Below are 16,790 nucleotides of genomic sequence, written 5' to 3'. Positions count from 1 at the left end.
CGACGTTGTCTTCACGCTCGGATGCGACTCCCAGCCCTTCTTCTTCTTCTTCTAGATCCCGTTTATTGCCCTGCGAGGCTGAGCCTCATGGTAGGCAGTAAATACATTGTTGTCTACTTGGGTGATGATGGAGGTCGGCGGGACATAGTTGAGCAGGATGCTCATGCAATCTAAGGGTGTGTGGTGGGAGAGATGTCGATGAGGGATGGTGCAAGGGGATGTGCCAGGGTACAGACAGGGGCGAGAGTGAGACGTTCGAGTACGTAAATGGTGTGGAAGGGGGCAGGGCTCAGGAAAGGTGCGTTGCGGACGTCCGCCCAGTCCCGGCCATTTAAGGCAAGGGAACGGGCTATAAACCTGCGGCCTTTGGGTGCGGTTGCGCCCCTGGGTCTCGCCTCTTGCGCCGGTCAGGTGTACGTCTGGCGGTATCCCCACCATCCGTCAACTCCCAGCCCTTCCTGCGCAGAGGCCAGCAAGCGCCTCCATGTACGTCCCATCCTCTCCGTTGTCCCTTCACTCTCCCTGTCTCACCGTACCCTGCTCCCACGCTACCGCTGCATTGGCACCCAAACCGTCCACCTCCCTCCTGGGCTACGCAACGCCCCTCCTCCACACCTCAGTCTTCAAGACCGCGCAGTACTCCCCGCTCCGTGCATCTTGTGCTCGGTGTTGCCCTTGACCCTGCCAGCGCCTGCGAACGCAGCAATCGAGACGGGGAAGAGGGTGGAGGACAGCGTGCGTGGGTCGTCAGCAAAACCAAGGGCGTGTGGCACGAGGGTATCCGAGTTAGGAAGACGGTCCCATGTATTTTTGCATTGTAGTCATCTTAATTCATATCATTTTTCGCATACATTCCTGAGCGATATCGTGCCGGATTTACGGGCGGTGTGCCTGCTACAGACTCCCATTGCCGAACCACTACTTGGCCAGGTGTATGATGCTAATGGCAATGGAACACCCTACTCACATTGGAATTCCTGACCAGTCATGCCTATGTGTTCCAGTGCAATCTGATGAGTTACAATGACGGTTCTATATACTACAGTGATCACAAATATTAAGCTCTCATATCTAACGCCAATGCAACACTCATCTCGCCAAGACTAGCACTATGATGAAATCCTATGCAAGCACTCCTTACATTGCCAATACAAACCGCGTTGCAACGATTGGACATTTTTGCTGATGCCTGAGTCCGATACGTGGAATCACTCGCACTGGGGAATCACAGTAGCCTATATTGTGCCACGCATAGTGACTCATACAATGTGCACCACATCGTCGGGTGACCCCTTGCTCTTGGTCTCCAGATCAACCGAGTCCATGTGTGTCTCCGAGGTGGTATGCTGCATGATTCTGAGCTGCACTGGGGCGGTTTGTGCTGCGCGACCATCAATGCCTCCGTTCCGCTATTGTGACTAGTTAGATCAGGCTCGCTCTGGTCATGAGCACCGGAAACATACACTGGAGTCCGCTGTCTTGCCCATGTTATGTTGATTATGGGACGAGTGTGAGGTTCTCTCATCCTCGTCTCCCATGATTCCAAGGGCCTTGCGGGAATTCAAGCTAGGTTCACATTAGATGTCCTTCTCCAAATGTGAGTCATAGCTTCGACTCACGCCACGAGGAAATTGTTCGCGTATACTACGTTAGAGGCAGTGGTCAGTGCGTGGTCCCTTAGAATAGCTACAGATCGAAGACACACATTTGAACAGGACGGAGGTGGGCACCATCCATATGAGGTTACGTTGCCACACAGCCGACTATGATGTTATAAGCCGGTGTAGCCTCATGGGTGGAGTGATGTGCTCACCGCTATGACGTTCAAGACATGAAACAGGCTTCAACGCAGATGTCAGCAGGCTATTGAAAAGGTCTAGCTGATCGGCCTACCAAGTAACGAGGCCTGGATTCAGGTGAGAACATGCACTCTACTTGGACAAAGTATATGCTCACCTGTGCTGAGGGCATATGCGATGAGGAGATCGAGTCTAGCGTCAGTTCTGTATCAAACCACTGAATCAGCATGTTATACCGTGATACAATGAATGAAGTGCTCTTCACTTCTTGAATCCCGTGCGGAAGTGACCCAGAATGTAGACGAGAGATCCGGTGATAGTGAGATCTGCACCCATCTGAATAGCAGAGCCAGCAGAGACCAGCCACTGAAAGTAGATATGTCACTGATAATTCACTTGGTGAACGGAGGGAGAAACTAAATAGCTCTAACAGCGCAAGAGCCTTGAACCTGGAAAGTCCCCATATCAGAAAGCAGAGGGACGAAGACTATAGGGACATATGATATGAACAATTTCACCGATATCACTGGAAGCAATGGGCGCGGGGACTTATGAGTTTGATGCTTGCAGAGTAAAAGGGTATATCCTACCAGTGTAGCATGCTTAAGATGGATTACAATACAATGTAAGCGGTTCCGCGATTCATGGACATAGAGACCTCATTACCGCCATATCCCGCTATCATCAGAGCCTGTCATTTGTTAATGTTAGCGCATGACTTCGGACAATAGACTATACAGCAGTTCAACTTGCCGCTGCAATGACAACCGGGCGGAACTTCCTAGACACTGAAAATTGTCAGTTCTGCATGAGCGGAAACTCTGGCGAGGACGTACTCATCCATACACGTCTAGCAAAGAAGCTGCATGCAAGGGTATTTCTAGAGAAGGCTGTTACAGTTTCAGGATCTCAGCAAGTGCGCACCATTGACATGTCATCCCGGTTATGAACTTTGTAGAATAAAGGGCTGTAAGCGGTCAAGGTAATGGGCTGCATGGCTGCCACTTACCCCGACGAGAGGTAGAAGCTTGTTTCCTCGAATCAGTCCAGGCTTCCATAGCAGATAGAGCGATCATACCTGAGTTGACCTGGCCGACCAGTAGAGACCTGCACATTCAAAAGGAAGGAGAGAAAGGAGCGGCATAACTCTCACCAGACGGGCGGGGCTAGGAATAAGAACAGTGGATTCCAGTAGTGAGCAACGATGTAGTAGTAGCTTATGAATGACAACATCAACTTTTGCGACACCTTTATTGAACATAAACAGCAAAAAGCAGTCATGTACCTGGTGTGGAGTACGATGAATGTTGTAAACGTCTCGAGCACTCTGACTCAAAACTCAGTCTCGGATTAGATAAGGGGATATGGGCCAAAACTCACATGACAACACCGACCTAAGACACTAATCAGCTCACAACATGAGAGTATTGAATTTACTATTGTATCCTCACCCATATCTTCATCAGTCGTGGGTCTTCAGGAAAGTTGCGCCAATATTGGTATGCTTGCAAATAAGTAATGCCGCTAAGACTGCAGTGCTCTTATAAATGAGTTGTGCCGCATCTGGGGCTTGGAGTACGGAGACGCACAACACACTGCAAAAAGATCCGATAAGCCATGCACCAAGTGTGTTGTCCACAGGGATTTCGGGGGATAGCGCTAAGGAATTAGGCAGGTTGGAGGCTGACATTGGGAAGGTCGTCGTCCAAGCTCTGGACACGCAGTGCTTGAACACGGACCGGGTCTTATGTAGCCTGGTGGGTAATATTACCGTGATAGCATGCAGTTCTTTCTTCATCGAATTGGAGTTAAGGAGAATAGGACAGCTTGACAGTGGAAATCAGATCCCGGAATTCTGCCCATTGACTGGCGCAGATAGGCCACTACCCATCGCATCTACTACCTACAATCAAGGAGTGTAGCTTCTACACCATCACTCAGAAGTTCTCGACCATCGACCATGTCGTATTCCCGCTGCACCCAGTTCCTGGCATCACAGGGGGATCCCTATGTGCGCTCTATGCCCCGCCGGCATGAGGCATCCAGGTACAAGATTCGTTACCTTCCAAATAAATTTGTACAGCTGGGAGACCTGCGTCTTGTTTGATACTCTTGACATCCCAAGCGGTGTGAACCACAGAGAAATGAATTGACTTGATAGAGATCAGTTCAAGTGATGGCGTGCGAATGCACCGGTATTATGTCGAGACAGAACGTCTGAAGTATTCTGGTGACGTGAGCATGCACGACGAGTGATGTGATTTCGACCTATATGCTGGTCATTCACGTAGTTAACTTGCAATTGATACTGTACTGACACCTCGGCGTAGCCCAACAGGTATCACACAAGGACAATTTATAAGTAAAATACCATCCCGAGAGGCCTAGGCCGCTCATACTGAGGAAAATCGGAATGTGAATCCCTACATCACAGGATTCATCAGAGCGGACATCTTTTGCGCCACTGGGACTTCCAATGCTATCCGAGCTTCAGTACAGGAATAGGATTCAAGCGTCCCTTAGCACACAGCGTGTCCATTCTAGTATATTAATAGAATTATAATACCGAAATGACAGCTGCGACCTGGAAAAGCGTGGATTAAATAGAAGCACGCACGATGACAGATTGACAATGATGAGAATCGCGCTCTGGTAATCCGCGTCTAGTACCTGCATTCATACTGGGACTGAGATACGATCGGAGCCCTATGAGACGATATAATTCGAGAACGGAGGGAATGAAGCTAATGTGTAAGTATGCTCCCCTGGTCGAGCCCGTGAGATGATGATCGTGATGAGGGGGAAAGGTCAACACCACCGATCCAGGATGCCATCATGGCTTCGACAGTAGTAAGTGTGAGAAGGAGTGAAGAGGATGCTCGTGGATTTCAGCATCTGAGAACCAAAGCATCGCAGCCTGTTCATCAAGAGCTGTGATACAATCATGGAGTGGCCCTTCTCTTGAGAGCATCCAGCCCCCAAGCGTCAGCCGACGTTCTAGAGAAGCATCTGGCATTGTCGAGATGAAGCGGTGCTCATTAGCACCCTTAACGGTATCCGCACTACGGTGATCAGGAACAAGAACGCCTGAGGCTATCTGCCGCGTGTTCCCTCATCTGGTGCAACGCACACAATAAGATTCGAGCGAAGCTGTGGCGAAGGATCAGGAGACTGTTGCGAGCAGTCAGAATGCAAGAAGGATGATATGCTCGATCATACATGGGAATATGCCGAGATCTGCGAGCAAGGCAATAATAGAACTTGTGAAAAACACCGCAGAGAACAATGCCGACGCGATGGACTCGGATTATTTTGCTATAAACTGGGATATGAACTCGATGTCGCGATGCCACATTCATCAGCCAACGGTCTCGAGCTTTGAGAGATGTTCTTCCGAGTGCGAGAGGCGAACAGAGGACTTCGCGTTATCCAGGGGCCTACCGGGGAGTCAGATCACAAAGGCGCAGTGGGATGATTGATACGTAGGATACGTAGCTTTCGGAAACCAGTTGCTTGCGACTAAGGGCAAGAACAAAGGGTTGGTAGGTACGCCATGGAAGACCTGACTGCTCGTAATTATTCTGGTCATAGAGCGCGAGCCTATAATGGCGATAGAGAAGATGTTGCGAGCATGGTACTCGTAAGCTACCTGCACTTCCGCATGATCACCCTGTCGAGAGCCCCTAATTGGCCGCGGCGGCGGGGGCTCAATGAGCTGAACAGTCGGCAACGAGCGCCCGCCCACGTTGATGCTACAGTAGTATGCGACAGAACGGTATCCAACGTGGAGCATGTTCAACATCACACGTCGCTGAATATGGGCCGTAGAGTGGTATACTACATGCCATCCGCGCCGAGAGGCCTCGGTACACGGATGGGACGGGAGCATCTCTGAGCACCACGTCAATCATCCGTTTCACCAGAAAATCCCCGCTCGCAGACCTACTCACCCCGGCTATGCTCTTGAATTTTTTAGGCTTCCGTCCGCCCTCCAGTATGTCTTTTTTCGAAGAAACTATCGTTACGTCTGCATTCAGGATCTCTTGACTCGTTCGGAATCCTGGCGCATCGGTTGGATGAGATGGATATAGCAGGAGCTCGAGAAGGATAGGAGAGCTGTACCAACACAGATGATTGCGACATGCCCTCCGTCTCTCCAGGAACTGGCATAAGTGTACTGCATATGAATCTGGAGTCGTCATGTCAGTGTGCTGTATATATTAAGGCAAGTATGGACATACGTGAATACGACATCACGCGCGTAAGCGAAGACAGGGAGGCCTTTCTGCGCCGACGCAACGCTGCCATCCTCGCGCCTCGATCCCCTCCGGCAGTTTCCCTCTTACCACGTCGTGTAGGTCCGCCGTCTCGATGGCGTCCCCAGTCCATATCGCGCAGCCGCGAGGAGACTTCGCTTGGCGATCGCGAGGTCCATTGTCGAGTGCACGGCCTGAGACAAGAGCGGCGAGTTTGAGTAGATATTCGACAATGATTGCAAAGAGCACGGAGTTGCGGGTGGTGGGGAGGGTCTGATAATGGCAGGGTTCAAAGGTTTCGCGCCGCATGACGATGGTGTGGATACCGCCGAGTGGAGCAGAAGACAATACGGAGGGCGTCGGATAGGTCGAGATGATGCAGAACGAGAGGAGGGTAGCTTGCGCAGTGACGAAGGACGCATGAGCATATAGTGGTGCGCACCGAGCGACTTGAGCCGCGGTAGCAGGCGTCGTGTAACCTTCTTATCCTGTGGTGCCCTTGGACTCGAGCGGAGCATTTCAAACGCAACATATATCTTCTCAGCTTCGTGTCAGTTTCAATATGTCACAAATCGCGTGTCGCGGGACAGACTCACCTGAAACGCATGAGCTGCATCTCCTCCGCCAGTTTCGCACAGAGGCTAAATCAGCAAAGAGTCTGCCTCTGCCCCCAATCTCCTGCTCCTCGAACAAACTTGCAGCTGTCGTCTCCCCGGTGCACGCCTGTCACCGCAACCGCGACGTGCGCCAAAGAAAGGCTCGGGGAGAGCTGGGGAATCGTGCAGGATAGGCTCTTGAGCGAGGGGGACCTTCGTGTGCAACATAGGGCGAGCTTGAGCGAGGGGGGCGTCTCTTGAGTACCGACTCCGTGCCAAACGTTGATGCGAGCTGCGAACCTAGAATGCTCACCCTAACCTTCATGGTGTTTGAGGCTCTAGAGAACGCCATATGCGGCCGTCGGGGAGAAGTGCGAACGGTTCATACCAATAGCGCAAGCATGTTCGGGTACAGGCAGGGCTGCGGGGCATGGAACAGAGGTGAGCGTCGAGGTCGCACGGGGAGACGTCGTGGAGGTAGTCCACCCATGCATCGAGGACGTGGTCGACCTAGTACTTGTTTGCCTGCCCAATGCATGCGGAGATGGCTGTCCAAGCTTTAGCGACGCATGCGAGGACCATGGTCTGGGGAACGTAATGAGTCAAAAGGCCGTGTGAGCACATGCCCCCCGCTGGGACGCACCCGCAGTCACAAAGCGTCCAAAATCCTAAGAATCTGGTCTGTTAATGTCAATATCGCCGTTGCGAGAAGTTGAGCTCAAGCTGTCCCGGATGACGGGCCAATCCACGAGGAGGTTCAGGGAGCCTTGACCTGCCAGTGTCCACCCAGATGTTTGAGGAACGCTCAGAGCACAAGCACTCATATCTCGAGAGGAGGGGTAAGCAATCAATGCTATGGTCTCACGGCCTGGCACGAATCCTCGAATTTCAGGCGCTTCAGATAGCGTGACATAACGCCATGTGGTCGTGGCCGTTATGGGCGGGGACAGACCGGGCCGGTGAGGCGTCCGAGTCGACCGCCTCCGATCTCGCAGCTGCCAATGCCACCCTCTGCGGCCGTCTGTGATGTTGCTCAGGTCGTATCTGCGCTGCTCTCTCATCCTTGGACTCCAGTCGGGAGCTAGCATCTCTGGCAGCATCTGCAACACCGCATCTCGTGGGTCCGCTTCATCAGCCAACCTCGCATCCCATATCTTCCCTGCGATATCTGCCACCCTCCTCGGACACCCTTGCTCTCCTCCCCTGACAGTCCACAATACCACTCATTCATCCTTCAATATCGGATACACGTTGGGGCAGGGACACTACCGCAAGTATTGAGATCCTGTCATCCCGCGGCAGCTCGGGTGCGATATGAGAGGGGACACCGCGGTGACGCGGTGCCTGAGAGGTGCGAATTGAGTCCCCGTATTCTTGAGGTTGTGTACGTATCCGAAACTGTTACTGAGGAAGAGGTGGAGATGCAAAGGCGAGGAACGGGCGGACGAAGCAGCATGAAGAGTTCTATCACGAACTAGCTCCGTCCTTAGCTGGACTTCTCGGAATTGAGATGGTGTGATAGGATATTACCTCAAGACGTGTCTTGCTGCTTCATTGTGCGTTGCTCCGGACCCTTCCCATACAGGGAAATGCCAATACGTCTGCCAAGCTCGTCATATTCGCCTATTCAGTGAGCGTTTCTCCTTCACCTCTCCATTCCCCTACTGGGGCATCATCACATCTCCGGTCGTCTTTGGCTGCTTGCCGGCGACCCTTCAACATGGTAGCTCATAGCGCTTCGCTCTGAGTTCTCTACCTTAAGCGTACTATCTGGACAGTAGCGCTGTAAGTATTTCCTGGTACATCAACGCACGAATAGTCCGCTGATGCAACGACGTCCAATACGTGACTATCGTGGTAGATTCCAGACCAGGGACACGGCAATACAGTGCGTCCGCATCTCCTCCTTGTACGCAAAGAGCACGGCGAGATGCTGGGCTGACAGGATCTGCAACAGCGCGCGTAGCGGGAGGGGGCTTCTTCACAGGCGGCTACCCTTCCCCACAGGACAACACTGGGGTGGTCTGGTGTGCCTGTCGGAACACGCCCCAGGCCAGGTCGCAAGGCCGTCGGTGTCGGATCAAACTCAACTTCCGCGCGTTTGCCAAGATCCAGGCCACCGAACTTGTAGAGAAGCATGGATTACACTCGCGGAGGTCGCTCTTCGCTGGTTGACGCACCACGGCCTGGCGAAGTGCGAGCATGGGATCCGTTCGTCACGGGGATGTCGAGGCAGCGAGCCTTGTCCGTGTGATTTGAGCGATAGAGGGTTGCGACGTGGATTCGGATTATGTATGCCATAAAACCTTGGTTGGACTCTCCGAGACTAATATTCCGTCTGGCTCGAGCTCTCTCCCTACGTCGGCAAGTATAGTCCTACCGCTGCGCGCACCCCGATGTCCACAATAGCCCTGGCCTTGCTTCATCATACAACAGGAAAAACGCGGAATGATATCTCGAGAGGTAAACAATCGGGCTTCACCCTCCCCTATCATGTGCCGCTCACTGAGATGACAGGCTCAGCTATGTCTTCAGCCTCAGCCCCGGTACGCTTCGAGTAAGCGATGAAAGCCGCTAAGCGGTGACAGCAATGCTTCCTAGCGCATTCTGTGCCACCCCTTCCTCTGTGCCCATTGATTTCCGAGTCGTTTACCTGGATCTATACAGGTCCCTTCACTCAGCTTCCATATGGCATCGCAGTCTCCAGCACGAGCGGGACTGGTGTTCCACCGATTGTCGACATGCCCATCAGGGCGCTTATCATTGTTCGATGTCGACGAATTTACGCGTTCAGCTTTGCAGCCGAGATTGCGCGACGAAATGCTCGACCCCCTTTTCCCGTTACAGTCAGCGGCCACACGAGCGGCGTAGCTGGGAGGACCAAACAACATTGGGTCTCCCCCGACGCCTTTGATAGCGATGCTACTGCCGTATCAATAGCTCGTCGATGCGAGCTTTCTCCACGTTCGGCGACACACCAACCCCTAGTGGACCGATAAAAACGAAGTCGCCTCCCCCTCGGAGGCCGTATCGATTTTGGTGTGCGACAGACGGACCACGAAATCTGGCCTGGGGTGATGAACTCCTTTGCAGCCGTTACTGTGCAATGGGTGAAGGCGGAGGGCGAGCAGCACAACGTTGCAGCGAGGAGAATGAGGGGCACCGCTGTGCTTCGTTCATACCTAATCTTACATGCGACTTTCAATTTCTCAGAGCTTGAAACGGACCTAAATAACGATCTACTAGCACCAGGTGCACGAATAGTGACCCCCTATGCTACACCCAGGGAATTATGCAATGTGTAGAACGTCGTTCGACGTCGATGCGGCTTTGACGTCCAGATCAACCGAGTCTGAATGCATCTCAGAAGTCGTGTGCTGGAAATTTCTGAGCGGCACAACAGGCAGGCGATGTGTCCCACGTCCATCCAAGTTCCCGTGCCACTATATGATGAGTTCGGTCAACTCCCCTCGATGTCAACGAAGATGGGAGCGTACTAGGCCTGGCGTGGATACATTTACGAGAGCAAGCCCGCCCCGCGAGGAGGTTGCTTCGCTTTCATCCTCGTCTGTCATGAATCCGAGAGCCTTGCGCGAGTTCAACCTAAACTATGATAAGTTGTACTGCTTAAATACGCGACTCCAGTGATACTCACGCAACAAGAAAGTTGTTCGCATATACTATGACAGGTGCGATGATCAGTCACAAGTCCTGGTCACCGGCTAGCGAATCGAAGACCTACGTTTGAAGAGGATAACTACGGGCACAATCCAAATGAGGTTATGTTGCCAGACGATTGACTACGAGCCACGATGCCTACTGTGAACTGATGAATGCTAGCACATGGAGTGGAGTGCTCACAGCTATGACGTTCACTATGTGAAACATGCTACGACAACCATGTCAGCTTCTTACCGACGATGCTATATGTATGCAAGATACCAAGTGATGAGACCTGGGTGGAGATGAGACCGGACTATCCTTTTGCATCAGCAATGCGCTCACCTGTGCTGAGTGCATATGCGATGAGAAGATCAAGTGTAGCGTCTGTCCTGTACCGTACAATTTGATCAGTATGTAAAATTCGCATAGAAGTAGTTGGGCGTCCACAACCTTTTGAATCCCGTGCGGAGATGACCCAGAATGTAGACAAGAGAGCCCGTGATAGAGGCATCTGCCCCCATCTGGATGGTCGAGCAAGCGGGGATTAGCCACTGCCGAACCATACATTGCTAAGTATCTAGGGAGGTAACACATATGTAGAAGCCGTCGTACAGGAAGATCCAGTATCTCCAGTAGAGCCAGAGCCCGGGACCTACGAGCATCTCGTGTGAGAAAGCAGAAACATGACAATGAAGTTGCACACCAACAATTTCACAGAGATTGCTAGCAGATCGTTGACCAGCACGGCGATGAGTTTCAGTATCACCTAGTTGCGTATGGACCCACCAATGTAGCACCCTGAATGAGTGGGTCAAGTTAGCTCCTGTTGTAGCATGATATAGAAGTCCTGTATCACCGCCATATCCCATAATCAACAAGGCCTGTCCGTTCAATTATCAAGGAGAGCGCTTAGGACAAGATGATGTAGAAAATATACTCGCCACTGCAACTACTACAGGCCGAAATTTATTCGACACTAACATAGCTCTGAGTCTCGTATGACAGCAAATGTGGGGAGAGCATACTCATCCACACCCGCCTAGCAAAAAAGCTGAACACAGATATAACTGTTAGGAAACAGCTTCGCCGCTTAAGGCTATACAGAACCCACAGACCATTGACACACCATTCCTGTGACAAACTGTTAGGGAATGAATGAGCATGAGTACAAACATCTGTCAAATTGAATGATGTCAGACGTACTCCGACGACTGGAAAAATCTTTGTAATAGGTCAGATTCGACATTATCGCCACAAGTTATGAGCTTATACCTTGATAGACCTTGTGGCCGACTATTGGTCAGAGCGCTAAGAGTTGAAGAGAAGGGAGCACGATGGTGCTTACCAGACAGGTGGAGCGAGAAATAGGAAGAGGGGATTCCAGTAATGGGTCACAATGTAATAATAGCTATTGAGTAATAGCATGAGCAATGGACGAACGGAAGCAGAGATTCAAGCTTACCTGGTGTGCAAAACTAGAGTGGTCGACAATGTCTCCAGCGTGCTACAACGCAAAGCTTAGTGACGGGAAAAAAGGGAAAGCAGCCGATGATTCACATCACAGTTCCAACCTGAATCATCGGGTCAGTTTGTTGTGCAATGATTCAGGGTCAGTGGGTTGCGCAGTGAGTTGGGGCATGTGTATTTCTTCGCACCCAAATCTTCATAAGCTTTGGATCTCTTGGGAAAGACTGCCAGTATCGGTATGCTTGCAAGTAGGCAACACCACTCAGACTGATTTCCCCGGTCAGATGTGGGGCATATTGGAAGTGAAGCACCAAGACTCACGACACACTGCAGAAAGCACCGATTATCCATGCTCCTACGGTATTGTCCACAGCAGGTTGCGGGAGCAAGAGATCGGGAGGGGCGGAAGCTGACATTGGGTCGTACGGAATAATTCTGTAGGAAGGACGTCGCTTGAGCGGGAAACGTGGGAGACCGCTGCGCAGGATGGGGTCTTATGTAGCTTTTCAATATGTGATAGCCAGGTAGAGGGCAGTCAGCGCATGAGCTTGGCTTCAATGAAACATAGTTACGAGGCTGTGGCCTCCCTGAAATAGCCCTGAGACCCCATGCCTCTGACTCAATATGCTATCAAAACACCGTAGACAGAGATTTTGGCTTCTGTGCCATTCCTACTGCGCAAGAATCCCATAGATGTCGAAGTGCCTGATAACAGGTAATTAACTGTCGAGAGCGAATACTCCTCGGACAGAATCCCAGCAGGAATCTACATTTTGACACGAATTCCAGTTCTCGAAGGTGACCATTATCACTGCGTCAGTATAAGCCACTGATAGGTCCATTGGGTCGAGTACGAGGCGGTGTCAGTCCACATACAGGTCGGGGTCTTCTTGAAATACACAGATTTATGCTACAGACATCCAGTATCATTCGCGATAGAAGTCCTTCTGTTTGGATCACTAGGCTTCCTTGTCCCCAGAGTGCCGATGACAGGGGAAGCGTTGAACCATCGACCTAGGGAAGCATTGTCAGATGTCGGGAGAGGGCGTTCGCGCTCGATGATATATACACTACGCTCTCAGAGAGACCATTCCCTGTGATGGCATGACGCATGTTTCCTGACCTATATGCAATGTGCTCGAACTAATGGCTATATGAACGGGAACATGCTATCACATCACATGCGAGAGACGCAACGGCGAACCTCACGAAGGAGGACCATGGCGAATGATATTGACGCGATAGAGGATATGACAACGCACCGTGTCATGTTCTCTGGCGGCCCATCTTCAAGGTCTCAGGTGTAGCTTCCTTGTGTGCAATAAATGCCCAAGACGGTTCACGCCGCTCCCAGACATCACTTTGATGCCAATATTGGTCCTGCTTCGCCGTGCCAAAGACCAGTTAGTTTGCATTAATCAAGGAAGTTCCATCAAGAGAGAGGAAGGTGTCTACCCACGTTAGATGATCCAAGCGTTTCTACTACAGTAACGAGATTGGATGTGTGTAAAACCATGCGATTCTGACTACCACCAGCTCCCACGTCTCGACAGAACGAGAACCTTGCATAGCCGTAATGTATAAGCAAGTGCATATATCCACATAAGGCGTACAACACAGTTGATCACCAGATGTGATCCGGGACTTGCCAGCACGGGAATGCCACTATTTTCTCATTCGATGGACCCATCCTGTCGCCTCAGTATTCCCTTCTGGTACGGTACCACTCAAGATCTCCCGCTCGTGTATTTTGTCCACTGAGGGTCAACGGGAGGCACGAAACCCGTCAACCGCTAGTCTCAACCATTGCTGCTCGCAAAAGCGCGAAACCGGCGGCGCTCAGGTAGTACGTACCGCGACAGCGTGGCGTTGTCCATGTGGTAGGGGGGCGACTGTGCGGCAATAGGAAGGATAATGCACCTAAAGGCGATCGAGGCGATCAACGATGATCGCACATTGAGATGTAGCTCGTCGTCGTTCCAGGATGCGTTCGGCTCCGTCCTGCCACCACGCTTCGCTCGCTTCTGACATGCCGGACACTCAGAGCTCAGCTCCTTAGGAGCTTTGGTAGAATTGAGGCACTTCGAGGGCCGCGCGTCGTCTCTTCCTCCCTTCCTCCTCACTGCACTGTACTGTTTTATTGTCAACGTCGTCTGGTTGCGATTGCGAGGCCAAAGCATGCGTATGTCCGCATCCGGGAAGCCTGAGGAGAAGCAGTTTCAGAAGCTGAGGAGCCGAAGTGGATTTAAGGAACATTCAGCCGGAAAGACTCGCGGGGGCACGCCACAGCGATGTAAACTTCTCCACAGCCATTGGCCGACGGCAATGCGGCGGCTTGACATGAGGCGAATATTGGGAAGCCAGTTGTCAACAACAGACGCATGGGAGATCGGTTCCTCGTATCCGATGTGCTTGAAGTCGACCGGTCACCCGCGTCGGTGCTGCGGTACCATGCGAGAAAACAGTATTGATTGTAGAGCGTACTCAACATGAAACGTCGCTGAACATGGGCGAGAAATCAGTACCTTGGATGCCATTCGCGCCTAGCGGCCTCCGAGTCGTTACGCTGATGCAACGGAATCACTTTCTGAGCATCACGTCAATCATCCACTGCACCATGACATCACAGCTCGCGAATCTACTCACCGAGCTGTTCAGCAGGCACCTCCAGCTGAAACGTATCTAGTGCCCTGTCCCTCGTCCTCAACTTTGCCCTTAGCAGCTCAACTGACGCGCCGGCGGGCACAGGCGAGTTCGACTGCAATGGAGCAACGACGCGACAGAGTACCTCGTCGCCCCACAGCACGAATGACCAATGCTCATACTGGCGCCCGTCAGCATTGGCGGTCCTCCGGATGCGCGTCCCGAGGTCGTATGGTGTCCGCCAGTGTGGATGCGGGATTTTGTAGATACTTCCGTGGCGGTGCTTTGGATAGTCATACACTGGTTTCGGGGGAGAATCGACTTCGCTATCGAAAAGAGTGTACAGTATGCTTCCCCATTCCACAACTTCGCCATCGACATGGACGCGGCTATGCTCCCGGATTGTCGACGTTCCTTCAGCGTTCCAGTATGTCTCGCGCTGGAGATAGCTATTCTGACGCCCAACTACGGGTCTTCTGGACTCAGCGGGGATGCGTGGGATCTCAACCGAATGGGATAGATGTAAGACAGTAGTGCCAGGAGGATAGGAAAGTTTGATTAGCAAGGATCGCTGCGTCCTGTCCAGTTCGTAGTTATCTTTAGGATTCGCCAGCATGGTACAGACGAAGATATAGGGATCATGTGAGCACCGAGCTGACGTTGGGCGGGAAGGGAGGCGTACGTGAACACGACATCCCGTGCATAGGCAATGACAGGAAGTCCATTGTGCGCCGACACAACGCTGCCATCCTCACGCCTTACGATCCCCACGGGCAGCTTCCCCCTTATTACGTCACGCAAGTCCACCACCTCGTTGGCGTATCCGATCCACCCGAGATCCATATCTAACGTCGGCTTCGTCAGGAGAGCGCAGAGCCTCTGCAAGCCATAGTACTGCGCGTCTGAGAGGAGGCATCGATGTGCGTTCGCGAGGTCCATTTTCGGAGGTACGGCCTGCGACGAGAGCGGCAGAATCGGGTAGCCGCTGAGATACTCGACAATGATCGCGAAGAGTGTTGGATGGCGGCTGAGGCGGAGGGTTCTATCTTTCGCCTCGGCGAAGCCGGAGAGGAAGCAGGTCGTGAAGTAGTTCGGGGAGTCAAACGTGATCTGGTCATGGTAGAGCTCGAAGGTCTCGCCTCGCACGACGACTGTGTAGACGTCGTTGTCAGGGGAGGAAGGAGATGCGGAGGGTGCTGGAGAGGCCATCGTGCAGATCGACAGTTGAAGCTGTGCGATGTGGCGAATCGATAACGGGGACCAGGGAGATGTTAGATGGCCCAATGTAAGCTGCGCTGCTGCGGTAGCCGTAAGCTTGTTGCCGCGAACGTCATGCGTCGTGCAATTTCCCAGATACGTCATGCACGTGGAGACATCTTGACACCCTATACACACACCTGCATAACTATCCGTCAGTCTCCAGACATTCAAACATCATGAAGAATCTTACTGATGAGGTTCCTACCTCTCGCTCAGCGGTTTCTGCACCTGACCTTTGCCGGAATCCACATAGACCCTGCGCAGAATAATCTTCCGCCCTCCAGCGGACCTCAACACAGTTTGCGCACGGCTGGCTTCGAGATCCACGCATCCTCTCCAGCCCGTATTCTTCAGGAGTTCAGTTGGAATCTGGGAAAGAACAAAGGGTGTAACTTACTCGAAGAAAGGCTCTGTGGGTACAGTACAGCACGTCTCAGGCTGCGCCTGAAGTCAGATAGTGCTAGCACGACCGGTGGGAGTGTTTGCTGGTTGATCTAGTCTAGTCTCTCGGTGTACGAGGGATTGCACTCTAGTAGGTGTATGAGAATGTACCAAGAGACATGTCCAAGCGCTTGAAGCGCTGTGGTCATCGCAAGCAGATGAGTGGTATCCGACTCGGAGTGCAATTGGCGTGACTCAGCGCTCGGCAGGAGCGCGGGTTGCCGGGCAGTGTGACATTTGCCACGTGCCCGTAACTGCCACGAGGATGCGACTTTCGGACCCAGCCGCCCCGCGGTTGCTCTGCTGCTCCGACTCCGAGCTTTCCTCTCGTTGCGCTCGCTGATTGTCTCGAACCATTCTTGGGAGCCAGAATCTCTAGCAGCATCTGCAGTTGTAAACACAATCGAACTTCGTTCTATACCTTCGGATGCAGAAGCATCTGAGCTTGCCGTCCCCTTCCTTTGTACCCTGTGATATCAGATATTTACCTCGTGCTTATGCTGTTCTTCTCTAGATGTTTAGGTCATAGCGCAGACTTTCACGTCTAGGAGAGACCCTAGTTTTGAGGACGACGTGAATATTCCTTGGCATACAGTGCGTGGAATCGTGGAACCATGATAAATGTGGCGTTGCAACGGGTTGGTAAAGAGTGGAAAAGTTATTCT

At 52.2% G+C, this 16,790-nt stretch overlaps 3 protein-coding genes across 3 annotated transcripts; all 3 read right to left on the bottom strand.

Moving 5' to 3' along the window:
- Positions 1–1,259: 1,259 nt before the first annotated feature.
- Positions 1,260–2,135, bottom strand: DICSQDRAFT_171239 (uncharacterized protein; the record flags this gene model as incomplete). The annotated part of the gene is made up of 8 exons (XM_007366890.1): positions 1,260–1,409; positions 1,464–1,566; positions 1,620–1,644; positions 1,706–1,763; positions 1,814–1,841; positions 1,894–1,906; positions 1,957–2,003; positions 2,065–2,135. 8 exons carry the CDS (start codon positions 2,133–2,135, stop codon positions 1,260–1,262), a joined length of 495 nt encoding a protein of 164 aa, XP_007366952.1.
- Positions 2,136–5,749: 3,614 nt separating this feature from the next.
- On the bottom strand, positions 5,750–7,377 carry DICSQDRAFT_137601 (uncharacterized protein). The gene is made up of 5 exons (XM_007366889.1): positions 7,295–7,377; positions 6,652–7,236; positions 6,041–6,591; positions 5,926–5,988; positions 5,750–5,859 (listed from the first exon to the last, which is right to left on the bottom strand). The coding sequence occupies exon 3, from the start codon at positions 6,571–6,573 to the stop codon at positions 6,142–6,144; it is 432 nt and encodes a 143-aa protein (XP_007366951.1). The 5' UTR covers positions 6,574–6,591; positions 6,652–7,236; positions 7,295–7,377; the 3' UTR covers positions 5,750–5,859; positions 5,926–5,988; positions 6,041–6,141.
- Positions 7,378–14,679: 7,302 nt separating this feature from the next.
- Positions 14,680–16,173, bottom strand: DICSQDRAFT_137599 (uncharacterized protein). The gene is made up of 4 exons (XM_007366888.1): positions 16,082–16,173; positions 15,875–16,032; positions 15,107–15,821; positions 14,680–15,021 (listed from the first exon to the last, which is right to left on the bottom strand). The coding sequence occupies exons 3-4, from the start codon at positions 15,784–15,786 to the stop codon at positions 15,018–15,020; spliced, it is 684 nt and encodes a 227-aa protein (XP_007366950.1). The 5' UTR covers positions 15,787–15,821; positions 15,875–16,032; positions 16,082–16,173; the 3' UTR covers positions 14,680–15,017.
- Positions 16,174–16,790: the final 617 nt, after the last annotated feature.

This window comes from Dichomitus squalens, assembly GCF_000275845.1.
Source record: "Dichomitus squalens LYAD-421 SS1 unplaced genomic scaffold DICSQscaffold_21, whole genome shotgun sequence".
NCBI lineage: Eukaryota > Fungi > Basidiomycota > Agaricomycetes > Polyporales > Polyporaceae > Dichomitus > Dichomitus squalens.
The sequence above is the reverse complement of the archived record's forward strand: the minus strand, read 5'-3'. Positions and strand labels throughout refer to the sequence as shown.

Bases quoted from the DNA above. Each gene is read 5' to 3' on its own strand.
- DICSQDRAFT_137601 (XM_007366889.1), bottom strand. From the start codon at position 6,573: ATGCTCCGCTCGAGTCCAAGGGCACCACAGGATAAGAAGGTTACACGA.
- DICSQDRAFT_137599 (XM_007366888.1), bottom strand. From the start codon at position 15,786: ATGACGTATCTGGGAAATTGCACGACGCATGACGTTCGCGGCAACAAG.